Consider the following 25,064-nt stretch of genomic DNA (forward strand, 5'->3'; position numbering starts at 1 on the left):
CTTCCGTGTACTGTTAAAAGTTATCTCCGTTCAGTCATCTGTAAAGATGTGGATGGAGCTAGAGTCTGTTATACAGAGTGCAGTCAGACAGAAAGAGGAAAACAAATATTATATATTACTGCATATGCATGGAATCTAGAAAAATGGTACAGATTAATGTATTTACAGGGCAGGAATAGAGATGGAGACATACAGAATGAACAAGTGGACATGGTGGGGAGAGGAGTGGAATTCATTGGGAGATTAGCACTGACATATATATACACTACCATGTGTAAAATAGATAGCTAGTGGGAACCTGCTGTGTAACAGAGGGAGCTCAGCTCTGTGATGACTTGAGGGGTGGGATGGGGTGGTGAGGGAAACCAAAGAGGGAGGGGATACATGTGTACATACAGCTGGTTCACTTTGCTATCCAGCAGAAACTAACATAACATTCAAAAGCAATTATATCCCAGTAAATTAAAAATATATATAGCTCCCTTTAAGGCAGTGAAAGCAGTTCCCTGGAGAAAGATCTACAGAAGTATACTTCGGAATTAGGGAGGGTGTCATATTACAGAGGATGTCATGTTAGAATCAGGGAAGTGAGGCCTGGTTAAGATACAAAAGAGGAGTGAGGGGTGTTTATAGAAGTTTAAAATCAGCATTGAGAAGACTTTCCATGACTTTATAATTTTACCAAGAACCAACTTAGACCAAGGATAGTAATATAAATTCCTTTTGACTTTTGAATTGATATTTCCTGAATATCTATCTCAAGCCATAGACTAGATTAGGCTCTGAGGATTGATCCAGCAGTGAGCATGATGTTCATCATCCTTGTGCTCATGAAGTAACAGGATAGAGGATGTAGTCTTTATCGAGAAACCAGAGCTCTGTGCTGCCATGAAAGAACCTCGCACAGCAGTGGAGCCCAGTCCAATGTGAAAATGAGGGAGTTTCTGTATTCAAATTACTGAATTGGGCCCTGGAGCATTGAAGGAAGAATACTTGAGCAGAGTCACTGTGATGACTGCCATCACTTAAATCAATAATTAAAGAGTCCTCTCAAAATAGCATTTTCAGGAAAAAGTGATAACATGGTTTGTTTTATGTTGGACTTCTCCAGATCCATTGATGTACCTTACATTGGTAACTTCTCTCACCTTCCCAGAAAATACATGTCTTCAAGAAGACCCTACAGGCACTGATCTACCCCATGTCCTCCACCACCCCGCACAACTTTGAAGTCTGGACAGCTACAACACCTACCTACTGTTACGAGTGTGAAGGGCTCCTATGGGGGATTGCCCGGCAAGGCATGAAGTGTTCGGAGTGTGGAGTGAAGTGCCATGAAAAGTGTCAGGACCTCCTGAATGCCGACTGTTTGCAGAGTGAGTACTCAGGTGAACAAACAGGTGTGCAGAGCTGGTCTCATCCTATGTGTTTTCAGCCCTTGCTAATTCTCAACAAATTGTATTCAGTCACACAAAGTTATACACACTGCCCATCAATCACCTAACTGACTTTGTTGACCCTGGCTCTGTCAGATTCCTCAGAATAACTACTTGGAGTTTAATGGCACTTGGCCCAAGTAGAAAATTTCAAAGTGACTTTCAATCTGCGTTCCTACTTTTATCTCATAATAGCCCCACATGGTCAGTGGGAACGTGTAAAGTCATGTTCCTCACACAGGGTTGATGCATCCCTGAGGTGACAGCAACTGGAATTCTTTTCCAAGCCTGCTTGACTTCTGCCTTCTGCAAGCAAGCCCCATGCTCTTCTGCAGCCCCTGTGCAGACCTTGAAATTGGGAGGTCGTGTATCTGAATGTCAAAGACAAATCTAACTTACCAGATATATGACCTGGAAAAAGTTTTTCTAACTCCTCAGGGTTTCATTTTTCTTACTTCAAATAAATAAGAATAATAAACTTTACCATAGTGGTTTATTTTGAAGACTAAATGGGAAAGTTGCTGCTAAGAGCCTGGCACATAGTAGATGCTCAGTGAATATTAATGGCCTCTCCACTCATTTACATTTCTGAATAACTACATGTCACTTTGACTTTTATGACAGGTTATCTTAGATTTTTCATTTCTGAAAAAAGAAAACCCTTTATACTGGTACTTTAAATAATAAGTCCTGAAATGCCAAAACTCTAAAACACATATTAATAACGTTTAACTGCTGAATTGATTTGTCTGCTGACTTTAAATAACTAAAAATGTACTGCTGAAGAACTCTATTTAAGCATGGACTTTTATTTTCAAATGATGTGTTTTTCACATTTAATATCATCCCCTTTCTTTATTATTTATTTGAATATGGTCAGTGTAAGGTGCATGAGTTGCCTGAAATTGAGGGAAGACAGAGGAAAATGTCAAAATAGAGATTAAATCATAAATGTTGGCATGGCTGGCTGTTGTAGTAACAGTTCACACACATTGTACGCTTTCTTCTTCCTGATTAGTATTCTCCCTATACAACCAGATCAATTGAGACTGTTAATGGTAATGAATGTGTTTTTTAAAGCAAAATAGTACGCCTTTAAAACATAAAATGTATACTTAGGAATGAGTGCTTATGAGGAAGGGAAACTGACTCAGTATTACCCAGCCAAGTTACCTGCAATATCTCATCCTACAATTACAATTTAGTCTACCTCTTTTAAAAGTGAATTGTGAACCAGTGTCAAGAAACAACCACATTAGGGCAGTGATATTTTGAGAAAATAGGTAGGAAAAATATTGCCATATAGAAACTATGGTTTAGATCTCTTAAAGAAAAAAATGTAGGTCATACTTAAGAAATGAGCTCATTCTTCAGGTCTTTCAAAGACAAGAGATGCCACCCACTCATAAGCTTTAGAAAAATTTTCATAGTCTGTTTCCATTTCTTCAGATAGCATGCTTTATTTGGTAATGGTTAAATACATGTGGCAAGCTTTTCATTGAAGTTATTCATTAAAAGGTATGTGAATTGGAAGAATCAGAGACAGTACAAAAAAATGAAAGCACATGTGTATCCCCCAGGAAAGGGATATTTTCCTTGATAACTCCTTCTATTTCCCTGAAACTCACATTCTCACACTGAATGGAAAGAGGTTTTGCTAATACAGGAATTCAGCTCCACCACTTACCACAATAACTATCAATAAAATTTAAAGTTGTCCTAGCAAACTAATGTTCAAAATTCTCCAAGCTAGGCTTCAATAATACATGAACTGAGAACTACCAGATGTTCAAGCTGGATTTAGAAAAGGCAGAGGAACCAGATACCAAATTGTCAACATCTGTTGGATCATAGAACAGGAAAGAGAATTCCAGAAAAACATCTGCTTTATTGACTATGCCAAAGCCTTTAAGTGTGTGGATCATAACAAACTGTGGAAAATTCTTAAAGACGTGGAAATACCAGACCACCTTACCTATGTCCTGAGAAATCTGTATGAAGGTCAAAAAACAGCAGTTAGAACTGGACATGGAACAACGGACTGGTTCCAAATTGGGAAAGGAGTATTCCAAGGCTGTATATTGTCACCCTGCTTATTTAACTTATATGCAGAGTACGTCATGAGAAATGCTGGCTGGATGAAGCATGAGGTAGAATCAAGATTGCCAGGAGAAATATTCATAACCTCAGATATGCAGATGATACCACCCTTATGACAGAAAGCAAAGAGGAACTAAAGAGCCTCGATGAAAATGAAACAGAATAGTGAAAAATCTGGCTTAAAACTCAACATTCAAAAAACTAAGATCATGGCATTTTGTCCCATCACTTCATGGCAAATAGATGGGGAAACAATGGAAACAGTGATAGACTTTATTTTCTTGGGCTCTAAAATCATCGTAGATGGTGACTTCAGCCATGAAATTGAAAGACCCTTACTCCATGGAAGAAAAGCTATGACAAACCTATACAGCATATTAAAAAGCAGAGACCTTACTTTGCCTACAAAGGTTGGTCTAGTCAAAGCTGTTTTTTCCAGTAGTCATGTATGGATATGAGAGTTGGACCATAAAGAAAGCTGAGTGCCAAAGAATTGATGCTTTTGAACTGTGGTATTGAAGAAGACACTTTTGAGAGTCCCTTGGACTTCAGGGAGATCAAACCAGTGAACCCTAAAGGAAATAAACCCTGAATATTCATTGAAAGGACTGATACTGAAGCTGAAGCTCCAATACTTTGGCTACCTGATGCGAAGAACTGATTCAACTGAAAAAGACCCTGATGCTAGAAAAGGTTGAATGCAGGAGGAGAAGGAGACGAGGGAGGATGAGATGGTTGAATGGCATCACCGACTCAATGGACATCAGTTTGAGTGAGTTCTGAGAGTTGCTGATGGACAGGGAAGCCTGGCGTGCTGCAGTCCATGGGGTTGCAAAGAGTAGGATACGACAGAGCAAATGTACTGAACTATAGAATTAGTGATATTTACTTAAGAAACTTCTCTTTTCATTACTTTAAGCAAAAAAGTTTTTATGGTGGCACCTTGTTTGCAATACCTCCATGTGTGCCAAAATCAGAAGAAAACAAGAGAATAAAAATTTAAAGAAGTGAGAGTTGGAAAGCATACTTAATGCATTCTCCTGTAAACATAGGAGGTTCTTCAATTTCCTTCTCAAAATTATCATTCAATTTGTTTGAATACCCACAGAGAAAATTTAACAGTATGGCAGGCAATTTGTATTAGAAAATTTTAGCTTATAAATTAAAATTTGAACCAATTTTAGCAACTGGTTCAAAATAACCTCTAGTAACTTCTATTCTTTTAAGCCAAATCTTACCTTTGAAGAAAATATTTAATAAATTGTCTCCTGTCTTGTTTAATAGTTTTACAAGATAATAATCATTTTTAGATTTCTAGAACCCTCATTATTTTGCTAATTCTTTTCTGAAAATGTTGCTGTCTGTCAGTATACATACACACATACACAGAATAAAACAAAAGGAAGCAAAAAGTCTATATTTGGGTCTGACCAATGACCAATTAACAATAAAGGACATTTAAAGTTACTTCATTTGAGTTTGGTATTTCAGTCTTATGGAATATTGGGTCTGTGACTTATACACTTGCAGTCAAGTGAAGTTAGAGCAGGTGAAAAACCCACCCACCGTTGCAGTACCTCCACGCATGTTCAGAGATTCATGGAGATGTCAAATGAGTTCCCCAAACAGCCTCATCTCAGTTCATGTCTGGCTTATTTTATTTGGAAGTTCTACACTTCACTGCCTTCCTGGCTCAAGGCTACCATCCATGTGAAGTAGAATGTAGAAACAGAGACTAGCAAAGAGAAACAGAGAAATGCTTGAGAGAAGAGCACTGACCTGTCATAACCCTGTTTGCTCCAGGCCAGTAGGAGTGGCCAGATTTCATCTGCTTTTTCTTAAATTAACTCATTTGTGTCCTGTTACTTGAAAATACAGTTACTGTTTTTTGGAAACAGCATTTGGTGATAGAAGAATTGAAATGCAGCTAATGGAGAAATAGTTTCTCACCCTGGAGGATATTAAAAAAAACTACAATGTTGTTTTGGTTTCTGCCATACAATAATGCAAATGAGCCATAATTATACATATATCCCCTCCGTCTTGAGCCTGCCTCTCCTCCCCTCATCCCACCTCTCTAGGTCATCACAGAGTGCCAAACGGGGCTCCTTATGTTATATAGTAACTTCTCACCAGCTATCTATTTTGCACACAGTAGTGTATGTATGTTGATGCTACTTTCTCCATTTGTCTCCCTCTTTCTCTCCCCTGCTGTATCCTCAAGTCAATTCTCTATCTCTGCATCTCACTCCTTCCCTACAAATAGGTTCATCAACACCACTTTTCTAGAATCCATATATATGCATTAATATACAGTATTTGTTTTTATTTTTTTAATTTATTTATTTTAATTGGATGCTAATTGCTTTACAGTATTGTAATGATTTTTGCCATACATTGACATGAATCAGCCATGGGTGTACATGTGTTCCCCATCCTGAACCCCCATCACATCCCTCAGGGTCATCCCAGTACACCAGCCCTGAGCACCCTGCATGTATTGAACCTGGACTAGCAATCTATTTCACATATGATAATATACATGTTTCAGTGCTATTCTCTCAAATCATCCCACCCTCACCTTCTCCCACAGAGTCCAAAAGATTGTTCTTTACATCTGTGTCTCTTTTGCTGTCTCGCATATAGGGTTATTGTTACCATCTTTCTAAATGCCATATATATGTGTTAGTATACCGCATTGGTGTTTGTCTTTCTGACTTACTTCACTCTGTATAATACGCTCCAGTTTCATCCACCTCATTAGAACTGATTCAAATGCATTCTTTTTAATAGCTGAGTAATATTCCATGGTGTATATGTACCACAGCTTTCTTATCCATTAATCTGCCGATGGACATCTAGGTTGCTCCCATGTCCTGGCTGTTGTAAACAGTGCTGTGATGAACATTGGGGTACACGTGTCTCTTTCAATTCTGGTTTCCTCATTGTGAATGCCCAGCAGTGGGATTGCTGGGTTCTATTTCCAGTTTTTTAAGGAATCTCCACACTGTTCTCCATAGCAGCTATACTAGTTTGCATTCCCACCAACAGTGTAAAAGGGTTCCCTTTCTCTGCACCCTCTCCAGCATTTATTGTTCATAGACTTTTTGCATTTTTACATTTTTTAAAATTTATTTATTTTAATTAGAGGCTAATTACTTTATAATATTGTAGTGGTTTTGCCATAAATTGACATGAATCAGCCATGGGTGTACATGTGTTCCCCATCCTGAACCCCTCTCCCACCTCCTTCCCTATCCCATCCCTCTGGGTCTTCCCAGTGCACCAGCCCTGATCATACTGTCTCATGCATCAAACCTGGACTGGCAATCTGTTTCACATATGATAATATACATGTTTCAGTGCTATTCTCTCAAATCATCCCATCCTCGCCTTCTCCCACAGAGTCCAAAAGACTATTTTATACATCTGTGTCTCTTTTGCTGTCTCGCATGTAGGGTTATTGTTACCATCTTTCTAACTTCCATATATATGTGTTAGTATACTGCATTGGTGTTATTCTTTCTGGCTTACTTCGTTCTGTATAATACGCTCCAGTTTCATCCACCTCATTAGAACTGATTCAAATGCATTATTTTTAATGGCTGAGTAATATTCCATGGTGTATATGTATCACAGCTTTCTTATCCATTCGTCTGCTGATGGACATCTAGGTTGCTTCCATGTCCTGGCTATTATAAACAGTGCTGTGATGAACACTGGGGTACACGTGTCTCCTTCAATTCTGGTTTCCTCGATGTGTACGCCTAGCAGTGGGATTGCTGGGTCATATGGCAGTTCTGTTTCCAGTTTCTTGAGGAATCTCCACACTGTTTTCCATAGTGGCTGTACTAGTTTGCATTCCCACCAACAGTGTAAGAGGTTTCCCTTTTTTCCACACCCTCTCCAGCATTTATTGTTTGTAGACTTTTGGATAGCAGCCATTCTGACTGGCATGAGATGGTACCTTATTGTGGTTTTGATTTACATTTCTCTGATAATGAGTGATGTTGAGCATCTTTTCATGTGTTTGTTAGCCATCTGTATGTCTTCTCTGGAGAAATGTCTGTTTAGTTCTTTGTCCCATTTTTTGATTGGGTCATTTATTTTTCCAAAATTGAGCTGCAGGAGTTGCTTATATATTTTTGCGATTAATTCTTTGTCAGTTGCTTTGTTTGCTATTATTTTCTGCCATTCTGAAGGTTGTCTTTTCACCTTGCTTATAGTTTCCTTCGTTGTGCAAAAGCTTTTAAGTTTCATTAGGTCCCATTTGTTTATTTTGGCTTTTATTTCCATTTTCTGGGAGGTGGATCATAGAGACATAGAGGGTTCTGTTGTGATTTATGTCAGAGAGTGTTTTGCCTTTGTTTTCCTCTAGAAGTTTTAAAGTTTCTGGTCTTACATTTAGATCTTTAACCCATTTTGAGTTTATTTTTGAGTATGGTGTTAGAAAGTGTTCTAGATTCATTCTTTTACAAGTGGTTGACCAGTTTTCCCAGCACCACTCGTTAAAGAGATTGTCTTTTCTCCATTGTATATTCTTGCCTCTTTTGCCAAAGATAAGGTGTCCATAGGTGTTTAGACTTATCTCTGGGCTTTCTATTTTGTTCCATTGATCTATGTTTCTGAATTTGTGCCAGTACCATACTGTCTTGATGACTGTAGCTTTGTAGTGTAGACTGAAGTCAGGCAGGTTGATTCCTCCAGTTCCATTCTTCTTTCTCAAGATTGCTTTGGCTATTCGAAGTTTTTGTATTTCCATAAAAACTGTGAAATTATTTGTTCTAGTTCTCTGAAAAATACTGTTGGTAGCTTGATATGGAGTGCATCGAATCTATAGATTGCTTTGGGTAGTATACTCATTTTCACTATATTGATTCTTCCAACCCATGAACATGGTATATTTCTCTATCTTTTGTGTCCTCTTCAATTTCTTTCATCAGTGTTTTATAGTTCTCTATATATAGGTCTTTTGTTTCTTTCAGTTCAGTTCAGTCGCTCAGTCGTGTCTGACTCTTTGTGACCCCATGAATCGCAGCATGCCAGACATCCCTGTCCATCACCAACTCCCGGAGTTTACTTAAACTCATGTCCATTGAGTTGGTGATGCCATCCAGCCATCTCATCCTCTATCATCCCCTTCTCCTCCTGCCCCCAAACCCTCCCTGCATCAGGGTCTTTTCCAATGAGTCAACTCTTCGCATGAGGTGGCCAAAGTACTGGAGTCTCAGCTTCAGCATCACTCCTTCCAATGAACACCCAGGACTGATCTCCTTTAGGATGGACTGGTTGGATCTCCTTGCAGTCCAAGGGACTCTCAAGAGTCTTCTCCAACGCCAAAGTTCAAAAGCATCAATTTTTCAGTGCTCAGCCTTCTTCACAGTCCAACTCTCACATCCATACATGACCACTGGAAAAACCATAGCCTTGACCAGATGGACCTTTGTTGGCAAAGTAATGTCTCTGCTTTTTAATATGCTATCTAGGTTGGTCATAACTTTCCTTCCAAGGAGTAAGCGTCTTTTAATTTCATGGCTGCAGTCACCATCTGCAGTGACTTTGGAGCCCAAAAAAATGAAGTCCGACACTGTTTCCACTGTCTCCCCATCTATTTCCCATGAAGTGATGGGACCAGATGCTATGATCTTAGTTTTCTGAATGTTAAGCTTTAAGCCAACTTTTTCACTCTCCTCTTTCACTTTCATCAAGAGGCTTTTAGTTCCTCTTCACTTTCTGCCATAAGGGTGGTATCATCTGCTGTAATTGACATCTAATTTTACCACATTGTGATCAGAAAAGATGCTTGGAATGATTTCAATATTTTTGAATTTACCAAGGCTAGATTTATGACCCAGGATGTGATCTATCCTGGAGAAGGTTCTTTGTGCACTTGAGAAAAAGGTGAAATTCATTGTTGTGGGGTGAAATGTCCTATAGATACCGATTAAGTCTAACCAGTCTGTTGTATCATTTAAAGTTTGTGTTTCTTTGCTAATTTTCAGTTTAGTTGATCTATCCATAGGTGTGAGTGGAGTATTAAAGTCTCCCACTATTACTGTGTTACTGTTAATTTCCCCTTTCATTCTTGTTAGCATTTGCCTTACATATGCGGTGTTCCTATGTTGGGTGCATATATATTCATAATTGTTATATCTTCTTCTTTGATTGATCCTTTTATCATTATGTAGTGTCCCTCTTTGTCTCTTTTCATGGCCTTTATTTCAAAGTCAATTTTATCTGATATGAGCATTGCTACTCCTGATTTCTTTTGGTCTCCATTTGTGTGAAATATCTTTTTCCAGCCCTTCACTTTCAATCTGTTTGTGTCCCTAGGTTTGAGGTGGGTCTCTTGTAGACAGCATATATAGGGATCCTGTTTTTGTATCCATTCAGCCAGACTTTTTCTTTTGGTTGGGGCATTCAACCCATTTACATTTAAGGTAATTATTGATAAGTATGATCCTGTTGCCATTTACTTTTTTGTTTTGGGTTCCAGTTTATATACCTTTTCTGTTTCCTGTCTAGAGAAGATCCTTTAGCATTTGTTGAAGAGCTGGTTTGGTGGTGCTGAATTCTGTCAGCTTTTGCTTGTCTGTAAAGCTTTTGATTTCTCCTTCATATTTGAATGACGTCCTTGCTGGGTACAATAATCTGGGTTGTAGGTTTTTCTCTTTCATCACTTTAAGTATGTCCTGCCATTCCCTTCTGTCTTGAAGAGTTTCTATTGAAAGATCAGCTGGTATCCTTATGAGAATCCCCTTCTGTGTTATTTGTTGTTTTTCCCTTGCTGCTTTTAATATTTGATCTTCATTAATTTGATTAATATGTGTCTTGGGGTGTTTCACCTTGGATTTATCCTGTTTCAGACTCTCTGGGTTTCTTGCACTTGGGTGGCTATGTCCTTTCCCATTTTAGGGAAATTTTCAACTATTGTCTCCTCAAGTATTTTCTCATAGCCTTTCTTTTTGTCTTCTTCTGGGACTCCCATGATTCGAATGTTGAGGCATTTAACATTGTCCCAGAGGTTTCTGAGGTTGTCCTCATTTCTTTTAATTCTTTTTTCCCCCTCTCTGCTTCATGTATTTCCACCATTCTGTCTTCCTCCTCACTTATCCTATCTTCTGCCTCAGTTATTCTACTGTTGGTTCCCTCCAGAGTGTTTCTGATCTCAGCTATTGCATTATTCATTATTGATTGACTCTTTTTTACTTCTTCTAGGTCCTTGTTAAACATTTCTTGCATCTTCTCAATCCTTGTCTCCATGCTATTTATCTGTAACTCCATTTTGTTTTCAAGATTTTGGATCACTTTTACCATCATTATTCTGAATTCTTTTTCAGGTAGACTCCCTATCTGCTCCTCTTTTGTTTGGCTTGGTGGGCATTTATCATGTTCCCTTACCTGATGAATATTTCTCTGCCTTTTCATCTTGTTTAGGGTGCTGTTTTTGGGGTGGCCTTTCTGTATGCTGGAAGTTTGTGGTTCATCTTTATTGTGGAGGTTCCTCCCTGTGGGTGGGGTTGGATGAGTGGCTAGTCAAGGTTTCCTGATTAGGGAGGCTTGCTTCGGTGTTCTGGCAGGTGGAGCTGGCCTGCTCTCTGGAGTGCAATGAAGTGTCCAGTAGTGAGTTTTGAGTTGTCTATGGGTTTGGTGTGACTTTTGGCCGCTTGTATTGTAATGCTCAGGGTTATGTTCCTGAGTTGTTGGAGAATTAGCTTGGTATGTCTTGTTCTGAAACTTGTTGGCTCTTGGGTGGAGCTTGGTTTCAGTGTAGGTATGGAGGTTTTTGGATGAGCTCTTTTCAGTTAATGTTCCCTGGAGTCAGGAGTTTTCTGGTGTTCTCAAGTTTTGGATTTAAGTCTCCTGCCTTTGGCTTTCAGTCTTATTCTTACAGTAGCCTCAAGACTTATCCATACTGCACCTATGATAAAACATCTAGGTTAATGGTGAAAAGATTCTCCACAGTGAGGGACACCCAGAGAGGTTCACAGAGTTACATGGAGAAGAGAAGAGGGAAGAGGGAGATAGAGGTGACCAGGAGGAGAAGAGGGGGAATCAAAAGAGGAGAGAGCAATCTAGCCAGTAATCAATCCCCTGTGATCTCCACAGTCTGGAACACTCAGAGAGGTTCATGGAGTTACATAGAGAAGAGAAGAGGGAGGAAGGAGATAGAGGTGACCAGGAGGAGAAGAGGGGGAGTCAAAGGAAGAGAGACAGATCTAGCCAGTAATCAGTTCCCTAAGTGTTCTCCATAGCCCAGAACACCCAAAGAGATTCACAGAGCTGGGTAGAGAAGAGAAGGGGGAGGGGGGAGATAGAGGTGACCTGGGGGAGAAAAAGGAGGGTCAAAAGGGGAGAGAGCAATCAAGCCAGTAATCACACTCCTAAGTAAAAATGGGTACTGAAGATTGGATTCTTAAAGGTACAAAATTGATAACAAATACCAAAAAGCAAAGGTTAACAATCTAGAGGTTAGACTCTCAAAAATACAATATTAAAAAAAAAATTACAAAAATTATAAAAAATATATATATATGGAATTTGCTTTAAAAATAGGGTCTTTTTTTGCAAGGTAATAATAGGTTATAAAAATGAAAATTAAAGGAATAATAAAAAACTTAAAAAATTTTTTTAATTAAAAAATGATAATAGTAAAATGTATCTAGGAATTTCTCTGGACCTGTTCAGGGCAGTGTGGGGTCAGTTCAGTTTCAGATAGTTCCTTGTTCCAGCTTACACTTCTTCTCAAGGTCTATAGGCCCCTTCCAATGTAGTCAGTGCTAACTACAGGGTTTTAATCTGTTGCACCTGTCACTTCCAAAGCGGTTACGTCTTCTTTATTTTGGCTTCCTCTGTTTGCAAGTCTCTTCAGTATCTAACTTAGGCCCTGACACAAGGGGGTGAAGGTTGTCACTTATTTAGGCTCATTTGTTCAGTTGTGCTGTGGGGAGGGAGGAACACTGCAAACAAATATCACTGGTGTGTGTGGGGAGTGCTCCCAGTGTCTGGGCCACGCTGGGTTTGCCCCCGCTCACATGTGTGTACTTTCCCAGTTTATACTGCTCAAGCTCCAGGTTGCTCTGCAGGGGAACTGTCTTAAGTGGGCCCTGGGTTTCGTGCACTTCCCAGGTCTAAGTCGCTTAGGTTCAGGTTCTCAGGTACTCCACAAAAGCACAGACTTGGTTGGGCCTGTGGTTTGTGCCCTTCCCAGGTCCAAGCAGCGCAGGCGACCAGGTGTTTGGTGAGCACACCCTCCCCAGGTGGGTGGTGTGTCTTATCGCCTCACTGGTCCCAGCCCCTTGGTTTCCTGGCTGCACAGCAGGAGCACCATCTCAGGTGTGCCATGTGTCTCCTCTAGGGAGCTAATCTCTGACTGTGGCCCTCCTGACCAATGTCAACCCTCCAGGATCCCAGGAAGACTTGGTTAGCAACTGGGAACCTGCTCACAGTTTGTTGGAGGATGCCATCTCTGGGGTGGAGATTGCCCCTCTTTCCGGCTCTGGCTGTCAACTGCCTGCCTCTCTACCTCCAGCGGGGGGAGGGGCCGGCCTGCAGCCAGTTAGCTCTCCCCTGGTTTTCACTTGGTCCTTTGTTCTGTGAGCAGGCTAGGTGATGCCTTATAGCTTTTTTCGGGAAAGTTCTCTCTCTCTTTTTTTTCCCCCCTCTCTGGCTATCCCACAGTTTGGGTTGCTGTCTCACATTAGCTCCCTCAGATTGTGCTCAGGACATTCAGCCCTGGTCCTTACCCTAAGCATGCAGCCCCTGTCTCCCTCTTCAGCCCCCGCTCGCTGCTGGTGGATGCGAGCTTCTGGGCTGCTTCTCCCCTGGGAGTTGCGGTTAGGTGCATAATCTGTGTTTTTTTGTTTTTTCTCCCTCTGAGATTCCAAAACTCCCCACAGACCTGCCAGTTTCCTGGTGCTTGGAAACTTATCCTCCTTCACAACTCCCTCCCCGGAATGGGTCTCTGTCCCTAACTCTTTTGTGTCTCTTTTTATCTTTTATATCTTGTCCTACCTCATTTCAAAGAGAATGGGCTGCCTTTCTGGGTGCCTGGTGTCCTCCGCCAGCATTCAGAAGTTGTTTTGTGGAATTTTCTACTTGTTTTTCTCTTCCTGATTTTCTTCACTCTGTATAACAGGCTCTAGGTTCATTCACCTCGCTAGAACTGACTCAAATTAGTTCTTTTTTATGGCTGAGTAATATTCCATTGTATATATATATACCACATCTTCTTTACCTGTTTATCTTTCAGTGGACATCAGGGTTGCTTCCATGTCCTGGCTATTGTAAATAGTGCTGCAGTGAACACTGGGATACATATATATATTTTTGGATTGTGATTTTCTTAGGCTATATGCCCAGTAGTGGAGTTGCTGGGTCATAGGCTAGATATTTTTCCTAGCTTTTTAAGGAATCTCCATACTGTTCTCCACAATGGTTGTATTAGTTTACAGTCCCACCAACAGTGTAGGAAGTTTCCCTTTTCTCTGAAACCTCTCCAGCATTTATTGTTTGCAGATTATTTGATGATAAGCAATTATGAATGATGTGAGGTGATACATTATTGTAGTTTTGATTTGCATTTCTCTCATAATTAGTGATGTTGAGCCTCTTTTTTATGTGTTTATTGGCCATCTGTATATCTTCTTTGGAGGAATGTCTGTTTAGGTTTTCTGCCCATTTTTTGATTGGGCTTTTTTTTTCTTGATATTGAGATGTATGAACCACTAATATATTCTGGAGATTAATCCTTTGTCAGTTGTTTCATTTGCAATTGTTTTCTTCCATTCTGAGTGTTGTCTTTTAATCTTGTCTATTATTTCCTTTGCTGTACAAAAGCTTTTAAGTTTAATTAGGTCCCATTAGTTTATTTTTGTTTTTATTTCTATTATTCTAGGAGGTGTCACCTCTAGGAGGTTACACCCTGAAGGTGTAACCCATAAGGACCTTGTCCAAACAGTTATGGTGGCAGTTTTAAACTAGGAAAACATGAAAAAAAGAAGTGTATGTTGGTTGGGATGAGGTCGTATGTGGAGTGAGACACATGTAAAAGAGATTTCATGCAAGAAATATTTCCCTTGATTACCTTTTTAAAGTAGAAAAAAATAACTTCAAAATCAGAAGAATATGCAAGTAACCATGAAGCCTAACCCAGTTGGCCAGCACTTTCTTACACATCTCCAAAAAAGAAATCCCAGAGTCCCACTGAAAAAAACATTCTACCTAGTTTTAGTTCCTAACTGGAAATTTCAAGTATCTGCATAAAAAGAGAAAGCATTTCATCAAGAGTTCAGGAAAGCAGCATCTTGTGAGATGTATTATTTTGTTGTGTGTTTCCCGCTAACATTATGTTAAGCTTCTGTGCACTAATGCCTAGCCATTGTGACTTCATAACATTGACAAAATCTGGCTCGTGCATTCCTGTCTGCAAACTAGTGATTTTTTGGGGGTGAGGTATTTGTGTTACCACATTTTCCAACCATGCTATCTTAAGACATATGTTATTTGTATAGGTTGAACAGCTACTGTGGGTAGGAGCTTTATTCTGGGCTTTCAGATCTAGAAAAAAAGGTTATCAGTGTTGTCCCTGGGTTCAGACATATTTTCTACAACTTAGGTGCATAAATGTGAACACATATCTTGGAAACTTTTTACATTTTGCTTTGTCAATAGCAATTATACAAAGTATGTTTACATAATCAGTACTTAAGAAGCTTTGTATTTGCTGCTTTAGGGTGAAGACCAGTCTTTGTTTCCCCATAATTTAGCACACGTGTAAGCACAGCTAACTGCATAATAAATATTGGGAAGCAACAAATGAGGACATGAGAGCGCAATTAGAAATAGCATGAAATAGTTTAGAGATCATTCTTCCATAGAACCATAGATCATTAGGGGAGCCTTTGAGATCCATGAATTGGAAGAATCCAAGCTACTGATTTTACTTAGTGCAGACAGCTCAGTATCTTATATATATAAAAAAAAAAACCAAATGAATAGGTAGGGTTACAACTAAGGTCTCTGAACTCCTAGCCTAGTGATCTCTCCTAATTATAAAGAAATGTGCAAAATGGATCCCTAGAGGGGGAAATGGAAAGTTGTTGAATTTTATTTCTAGTGCTTTCCTCCTCTCTCTGTCTTTTAGACAATCTGTGATGCCCAGGCCTTCCCTTCCAGATGACTCTCTAAGACTTCCCTCTATGGCCAACCCACCAAGCTCGAGGTTTACCCATTCTCTATCGTCTCTATCTACAGCCACAACATACTCACAATGCTGACTTTTCAATACTAAATAGGGAATGATTTGATAAGATAACTTGGATAAAAGTGGAATCAATAGTTAAGTTACTTTAATACAGTGATCAGTTTCTTAATCCAAAGGAATAACCTCATAATGGATCATTTTCAGGGTATGTGGGGGTACAAAAAGGGTGACTATACCTCATTTAATGTGACAGATGGAGAAGGCAATGGGAGCCTATTCCAGTACTCTTGCCTGGAAAATCCCATGGATGGAGGATCCTGGTAGGCTACAGTCCATGAGGTCTTGAAGAGTTGGATATAACTGAGTGCCTTCACTTTCACTTTTCACTTTCATGCATTGGAGAAGGAAATGGCAACCCACTCCAGTATTCTTGCCTGGAGAATCCCAGGGACAGAGGAGCCTGGTGGACTGCTGTCTACGGGGTCGCACAGAGTCAGACACGACTGAAGCGACTTAGCAGCAGCAGCAATGTGACAGAAATATTCTATGTAACCTAAGAAAAAAGGCTATCTATCTATATGTATCTTTTTGGAGTCCTGAGCTACTTGAGAAAGATCTGGCTTCTAATCCTGTCACTAGTAAGAGTTTCCTAAAACCTCTCTGAGCACCATTTTCCATATATGTGAAAAGGATTAATAATACCTGTCAATGCTCTCCCATTAAAGATCACTAAGAACACTCCTGTGGTTCTGAAAGTTCAGTTTATTACCCATGGCTTTGATGGAGAATGAACACCAGGGTGAACCACAGGGCATTTCAGTAAGAGAGTGTTAAAAAGAGAGGATTTCTCTGGCTCAGGTGTTGCCTTATAGTGAGGACAATCCTGTTATTGTGTACATAAAAGAAAAAAATCTTATCTATAAGAAAGCAGACAAGAGAGACTAATAGCTGAATTTAGTGAAGAAGCAGTAGTCACTCATATGTGGAGGAGGAAGTTTGGTATTTTGTGGTCACACAGTGACCTGGTTTTCAACTGTGCTTAGAAAAACTTACAGAGTGGTCTTATTTGTTTAAAGAGGGACCATGTGCAAGGTTGGTGACCTGTGAGAATCCTTACACCCAGCTGGAGAGCAAGATTGCCTAGTGGTGAGCGCTGGGACAGCTTCCAGCCACAGTGTGAACCAGTTGTGTTAGCCAAATTTCTAGATGTCAGAGGCTATTTAAAAATAGAGAAAAAGAAAAAAACTTTTTTGTTTAATTTTGTTTAATTTTTTGTTTCTATCCATTTTCTTTCTTTCTCTTTTTGAAAAGGATTTGAAGTAATCCATGTAGCTAAGTGATGAGACCAAAAACTTCTGTCGTCTTCCTATCCCTTCCTTGCTCCCTTCTTTTTCTCTTACACAGTAAAAATGTTTTTTAATTTGCCCCTTCTTTTTTTTTTTTTAACAAGTTATTTGTTCCCGTAATCCCTATAGATAGTTTTAGACTCGGAAATTATTGGGAAATCTCGAGAAAGCAAATATCTAAATAATGCTTAAGAGATGCAGTTTTGATACACAATTGTGAGAGTGCATTCCTGATTTTGTGGAGGATTTTGAGACACAAATGTTTCTAAACTTCTAAAAGATTGCATTTACTAAAAATAGGATGATGGAATTTGGTGGGTTTGGTCTAGTGGAGAGGGCAGGAATGGTTGCTTCTGTTTGTTTGGGGCTGTAGGTTTGATGACAGTGAAGTCACTTTGTAGAAGGTGGCAGTTCCTGGAAAGGGGGCTCCCAGCCCACATTCCCCACCTCCAGGAGTGGGAGATGATGCTAGGCTGGATCTGTGCTCCTCCAGTTACCCTCTTGTTAAACATCAGTCCTTTGTTGTGTGGGAGAAATCATGCGGAGTGTGTGACTTTGATCTTACAAGAAAAAGGAGGTGGCTGACTTAAAGACGTGGGAGTCGCGAAGCTGTTCCTTGAAAGATTGAAGGCATGGTAAAAGAGGAGGGTTAAGATTATCTTGGTTGTAAAAACAGCTAAAGGGAAAGAGTAGGAAATGCCAACTACATGCCCACCTATGTGATTTCATGGGAGAGGAAAGCAGGGACGACAAAAGCAGGTCCACCTACACAATTTTACTGGTAAAGACTGTAAAAGCAGTAAAGTTTATCAGAGTAGACACTCTTAGGGAGACACATGGCTCAGTGTCAGATCCTAAGTGCAGGGTTATTAACCACTTGCAATCTCTGGATTCATCAGCTTCAAATGCAGGTAAAGGGTTAATGGATGTTAATAATAAATTACTATTAACATTCTTGTTATCATTATTCTTTTCTGCAGTCTCTTTGGACTCTGTTGTCGTTGAATTCCAATCTAGTGAATAGTTAATAGAGCATTTAGCCTTGGCAGATGCTGAGCATGACACTGTCAAGGGCAAAATTTTCAAGGAGTTGCTTCATGGGGCAAGTGAAGTGCAAAACCCTGTAATTTCTTATTAATGTGAAATTCTTTAATAAATGCTATACCCACACCTTTGTCCTGAAATCCCTGTGCTTATTCAATTATTAGTATTGAAACTATATCAGTATCTCATTTAATCCTTAAAATGACCCTGTAAAGGAAAACAGTAATGTTATTTCCTTCTTTTTCTCAGATGACAAAACTAAAGCTTACAGAAAGAATTAACTAGCCCAAGTTCAGATCATAAGCAGCAAATCAGAATTTAAATAGAAGGCTGACTCCTTCTGTAACCACAGCACCATGAGCGCTATGCTCTTTGGTCTTATTTAAAAGTAGTTTTCTTGATTTACTTTTTTCACTGGTATTTGGACTTATGCATTTGCTTTATGTTATTAAATGCATGAAATACATATGCCAACCAAATTCTGCTTTTATAATGGTGGGCACAGATTTGTCTTCTGAAAATTCTAAATCTGAAGCTAAGAGCCCAGTGTATTTTGTCTTTTCATAAGATATGACAAAGAATGTCTGACATTTTACATAGCAACTCATCCTTGTTTCTTCCAATATTTTTGGCCTTATGGTCACAGTGTGCAAGAAGTTTATAGCATATTAAATTAAACCCAGGGCCAAATTGGATACCCAAATATAGTAATTGTTTTCTTTTAGATTCCCCCAATAAATGTTTTATCTTTATTGAGTGTATCTTATTTTCCAAGCAGTGTACTAGATACTTGGAATACAAATAACTGAAGTTGGCTTTAAAGACTAGTATGTAGAGGACGTGTGTATATAAAATCTGTATATAAAATCAATACTGACAGAAGTAGTCACATCAGTGTTGATTGAAAAATATTGAAGAATTCTGTGAGGCAGTTGCTTGAAATCGGCCATGTTAGGAATATTTACAGCACAGAAATCTGCAAATGCTATAAATCAAGTTTGGCTTTTGTTGTTTTGCTTTTTTCCATGGGGGAGGGAAGAAAATGTGACCACTGAATTTAGAAAGCCAGGATTTCTTTTAAAGAAAAGATAATATCATATGCTGAGAATGGAGAGTAATGGAGAGTGAAAATGTTTTAGAACAGCTGTTGAAAGAATAGGAAAGAGAAGAGACTGGGGCCAAGGTGGGATGATGCATTTGTCACATATATATATAGATAATTATTTGGAAGGAAAACTGAAATTATAAATTACCATATAAAATGATGAAACTGTTACTTTCATATGCAATTTAGATGCTTTGGGTAATGAATAAAAATGAAAGAAAAATGACAGTTTCTAACTAATTGGCTTTATTCCATTAAATTAGGCTTAAGGGCATCATGTGAGATAAGTCTGCCTCTGTCTAAGGTTGAATTCCCTTGCAGTCTTCTGCATAATTGCCTTTTCTGATCTGTCAATTAAGTGTTTTTAAAAGTAACAAATATGAGTTCCATTTGGATAATGTATTACACTTTACAAAGTGCTTTTATTATGTAATATCTCCTTTGATCTTTATTGTTGATCTCTGGTTGACTTATTACTATATTTCAGTGAAGCTGCTAGATCTTCTACCACATACTTTGAGGGAAGACTCATATAGATACAAATCTGTTTATCTCTGATAACTTGGAGATAAAGATAATAAGCCCAAAGGAAAATAATAAACCAAAGAGCTGGAAATTTATTTAAGAAATAGTTTCATTAGAAAAATAAGATGAAATATGTGGGTTCAGTAAATGATGGGGCAATGAAAAGTCATTGTAGATGAGTTACAAATTTGTGAATTGGTCTGTATCCCTAAACTAAATCAAAGTTGAATCATTTTTCAGATCAAAAGCATAGACGTTATGTATCTTTTCTAGAAATAATAGATAAAAGGCTCAAACATAAGTCTCTACTAACTTGCTCTCCCAGATTGGTGATTTTGCAATTTATGGGTCTGTCTGTTGTCTGTAAATATTAGAGTAGATATGCTACTCCAACATGAAGAACATTGGTGAATTACTTCAAAGTTAATTGTCAAGCTTTTCTAGTTGATTCTTCAAGAGAATTTAAGCAGTGGTGGTGAAGTAGAGAGGCTTGGTTTCTTAAGAAGAAAATTCTTTTGACATTCTAGCCTTGAATTTGGTAGTTATTATTAGGATGAACATTTATTATGTGGATGGCGGTAAATTGGCTCTGCCTGAATTAGAAAAATAATCCAAAAGTTAATGCATTTAACTTTTGAGGACTTTAACATTTCAGATATGCAGATGACATCACTCTTATGGCAGAAAGTTGATGAGGAACTAAAAAGTCTCTTGATGAAAGTGAAAGAGGAGAGTGAAAAAGTTGGCTTAAAGCTTAACATTCAGAAAACTAAGATCATGGTATCTGGTCCCATCACCTCATGGGAAATAGATGGGGAAACGGTGGAAAGAGTGTCAGACTTCATTTTTTTGGGCTCCAAAGTCACTGCAGATGGATTGCAGCCATGAATTTAAAAGACGCTTACTCCTTGGAAGGAAAGTTATGACCAACCTAGATAGCATATTAAAAAGCAGAGACATTACTTTGCCAACAAAGGTCCATCTGGTCAAGGCTATGGTTTTTCCAGTGGTCATGTATGGATGTGAGAGTTGGACTGTGAAGAAGGCTGAGCACCAAAAAATTGATGCGTTTGAACTGTGGTGTTGGAGAAGACTCTTGAGAGTCCCTTGGACTATAAGGAGATCCAACCAGTCCATCCTAAAGGAGATCAGTCCTGGGTGTTCATGGGAAGGAGTGATGCTGAAGCTGAAACTCCAATACTTTGGCCACCTGATGTGAAGTGTTGACTCATTGGAAAAGACCCTGATGCTGGGGGGGATTGCGGGCAGGAGGAGAAGGGGACGACAGAAGATGAGATGGCTGCATGGCATCACTGACTCGATGGACATGGATTTGAGTAAACTCCGGGAGTTGGTGATGGACAGGGAGGCCTGGCGTTCTGCTACTCATGGGGTCGCAAAGAGTCGGACACGACTGAGCCACTGAACTGACTGAACTGAACTGAACATACTTTTCTAGAGCTTTGAAGGCATTAATAGACATAACAAGCATAGTTGTTTAGAAATGAAATATTGGGGGAAGCCAGTATTTTAATCATGCTTCTAACCCTTTGGACATTCTTTGAATCACCTTTGAAACCAAATTTTTGAGGCACTTTGAATCTTGCAGGTGACTTTTTCAAGCAACTGTTGTTTTTTTCTATTTAATGATTATTCCAATACTTGAAGTAAAATATCTCTTTTGGGGAGTTGCAACTATGTAGTTTAGCCTATGCTAATTTTACTCTGTGAGAATTATGCTCTATGGAATGAAGCCATTATTAACAAATTACAAGAATGCTTAGAGGTACATAACTCACAAATGTATAGTTATTCTAGGGCATGTTTTAACAGATCACTATGGCATTAAGTGGTCATGTATGGATGTGAGAGTTGGACTGTGAAGAAAGTTGAGCACCAAAAAATTGATGCTTTTGAACTGTGGTGTTGGAGAAGACTCTTGAGAGTCCTTGGACTGCAAGGAGATCCAACCAGTCCATCCTAAAGGAGATCAGTCCTGGGTGTTCATTGGAAGGACTGATGCTGAAACTGAAACTCCAGTACTTTGGCCACCTCATGCGAAGAGTTGACTCATTGGAAAAGACCCTGATGCTGGGAGGGATTGGGGGCAGGAGGAGAAGGGGATGACAGAGGATGAGATGGCTGGATGGCATCACCAACTCGATGGGCATGAGTTTGAGTAAACTTCGGGAGCTGGTGATGGACAGGGAGGCCTGGCGTGCTGCGATTCATGGGATCGCAAAGAGTCAGACACGACTGAGCTGAACTGATGGCATTAAGAATGTCCCTTCAAATTATATCTTAAACAGAATACGTTAATTTTTAGTATTCTTTTTCACATATGTGGTTTAAATCTTCAAACGTTAAAAAAAATATATAAAGACAGGGAAACTGGTCTTTCTACCAATAGAATATGCATCTCTTTTACCATACTTTAATTACATCTTGATTACTACCAATGCACTTTTACCACTTTAGAAAACAAATGTTATATTTTCAAATAATGAAAATGTTCACTAAAATATTGATGTTAAATTTTATATGAATTTGTTATAAGGAAAGTTCATAGTTGACCTTCCCTTTTAGTTTCTGTGTTTAAATCAGGCACACACCATTTACAGAAGTAGATTCAAAGAACATTAATGAGACTATCCTTTGTGGTTTGAATTGTGTAGATAAATCATCACATTCAATCTCTAAACAATTTTATGAGCTATTAGTATGCCTATTTCATAAATACAGTGTTTCAAAAAATATAATACAAGTTTGGCAGTATTTATAGTCTTGGAGATAAAAATTGAAATGATTACTACTTACAGCCACAATATTCTTTTCATTATATCTCAGTTGCTTCTGTACCAAAAAGTGTTTGGTTTCAGCAGCGACAGTCTCTCTGGACCCTGATACATGGTCTTTTACTTTCCTATTTCACAGTCAGTAAGGAACCTTGAGAGTCAGAATCAAGGTCCACTGTTTGCTCATGGAATACAGAGCAACCCAGAGGCCACAGAGAGCATTAAGACTATCGGACTGGTGGTTGGAGAAGCTGAGGGACTCGAGGATTGCCTGTTGGAAATTCTTCACTGCCAGGATTTGTTAACAAGAGTTTATAACACAAAGATAGTTTATAGCCCAGAAAATTGAGACCAATCATAACAAATATATGTCCTAGAAGTAAAAGATTACTTTTTGAGTAGAAAGTGAAAATTCAGCCTGTTTAAAAAAGTGGCCATATCATAGAATGAGAGTGCACATCTGTGGTCCATGATGTAGGGATAGTGCAGCCTGGTGGTTTCTAAATCCTTTTTAAATACAATCACTTTCATTCCAAGTAAAATCTCACCCTATATTTCAATCTAATGGATAGTGGTAGTTTTCATTTTGCAAGGAAAAATGTAAGCTTTTAATTACGATAAATTTCATGAATTAAAAATAAGCACTTTAGGTGAATGCAAGTATTTGAAATGTTGATTTTTGAGTGAAATTTGCCATAAGTATCTGTTTCTCAATTTTGTCTTGGTTACCCAGTGAGTAAATATGTGTGGTATGTAACACATTTGATTGTGTGTGTTCCTTTGGTTTGGAAAGTTGTTTTTAAAAATTCAAACCAAATAATTGCACAGCTGTGATTCAGTTCAGTAATATAACTAAAAAACACTGGGATTGTGGATGTCCATTACCTACAGTAGCATTAGGGCTAGTCATTCTGAATCTCAGCATGGTGCTTATTCTCCTGATATTTTCTGAAAAAGCTGCCCTGATTCCTGAGAATTAGAGCATTCATTCATTCTCATGTTCTTCCTTTTTTTCTGACCCTCCTTCTCTTGGTCTATGAAAAAGAGCTTCATGTATATTTACATCATCATCCAATTTTCTATTATTAGGAGCAGCAGAAAAGAGTTCTAAGCATGGTGCAGAAGATAAGACTCAAACCATTATTACAGCCATGAAAGAAAGAATGAAGATCAGGGAGACAAACAGGCCAGAGGTGTTTGAAGTAATTCAGGAAATGTTTCAGATTTCTAAAGAAGATTTTGTGCAGTACACAAAGGCAGCCAAACAGAGTGTACTGGATGGGACATCTAAGTGGTCAGCAAAAATAACCATTACAGGTAAACATAGTCTTTTTGAAAATTTTTATTCCACCTTGAGATTTTTATATATCTTAGAAATCACTGCTAATAAATGTTATAGGCAAAATAAGGAGATTTTTTCAGTCTTGTCAACTTTGAAGTCTAATTGAAACTTCAAATTTCTAAAAGGTATGGTAGATAATTGAAGTCATTTCAGTCCATGTCTCATTCTAATCAAAAGTCATGTCTAATCTAATCTTCCTCTTCTAGGGGAAGAAAGTTCTGTTTTATAATATATTTGTCAATACCCTGCAGTTTATAGGAGATTAGTTTTGTTGCTGCCTGACACAGATAAATGACAAGAGTAGACAGTAATCTCTTTAGTCAATTTTTCTTAATGAGAAAACAAATATCATTTTACTTACTCCTGGATCAATACCCCTTATCCATTTGATCCTTGACTCAATGCAATTTGAGTGTAGTGATGTCTAGTAATTGGAACTTCTGAAGTTGCTCATAATAGTAACAGCAACTGCATAGGTTCTTATGTGAATATTTACCAAGCTTTTTAACTCACTCATATTGTATTCAAAAGGTAAAATAAAGAAGCTTCTCTTTAATACTGATAGTAAACTCATGTACACAAAAACATTTTAAATCACAGACTTTGAACTACATTGGATAATTCAAAATATTTACTGAATTAATTAATTAATTGGCTTAATGTTTGTGCATTCTCATTTGTCTATACATACATGCAGTGACATATGAGTATATAGCTAATAAATATATGTAGAGGTATGTCTACAGCTACTGTTCATTACAGGCAAAAGGAAATATTAGCCAAAGAAAGGTTTTAATGTTGTGTGATTGATTCCTTCATTAAACATTTTGTTAAATCCTGTTGTTCATGAAACTGAAAGCAATGGGTATGTATGTGTCTGCAAACCCAGGGAACAAAATAATAGAAAACATTTCCTTCATTATCAGTTTTTTGTTTCTGCAAAAATATTTATACTAAAAGTTTTAATTTGGTTTATTTCAGTGGTTTCTGCACAAGGCTTGCAGGCAAAAGACAAAACAGGGTCTAGTGACCCATATGTTACAGTTCAAGTGGGAAAGAACAAAAGAAGGACTAAAACCATTTTTGGAAATTTGAATCCAGTATGGGATGAAAAGTTTTATTTGTAAGTATATAATGGAAAACTATTAAAATATTGAAATATTTGA

General features: G+C 38.4%; 1 protein-coding gene across 2 annotated transcripts in view; it reads left to right on the plus strand.

Annotated features, from left to right (window-relative positions):
- Positions 1–25,064, plus strand: part of UNC13C (unc-13 homolog C) — a 609,739-nt gene that overhangs the window by 238,783 nt on the left and 345,892 nt on the right. For both annotated transcript variants that reach the window (XM_061158385.1, XM_061158384.1), the window contains 3 exons: positions 1,157–1,376; positions 23,646–23,873; positions 24,880–25,021. In XM_061158385.1, the coding sequence (XP_061014368.1) occupies positions 1,157–1,376; positions 23,646–23,873; positions 24,880–25,021 (590 nt within the window). The remainder of the gene's footprint in view (positions 1–1,156; positions 1,377–23,645; positions 23,874–24,879; positions 25,022–25,064) is intronic.

Source organism: Dama dama, chromosome 12 (genome assembly GCF_033118175.1).
Source record: "Dama dama isolate Ldn47 chromosome 12, ASM3311817v1, whole genome shotgun sequence".
NCBI classification, from domain to species: domain Eukaryota; kingdom Metazoa; phylum Chordata; class Mammalia; order Artiodactyla; family Cervidae; genus Dama; species Dama dama.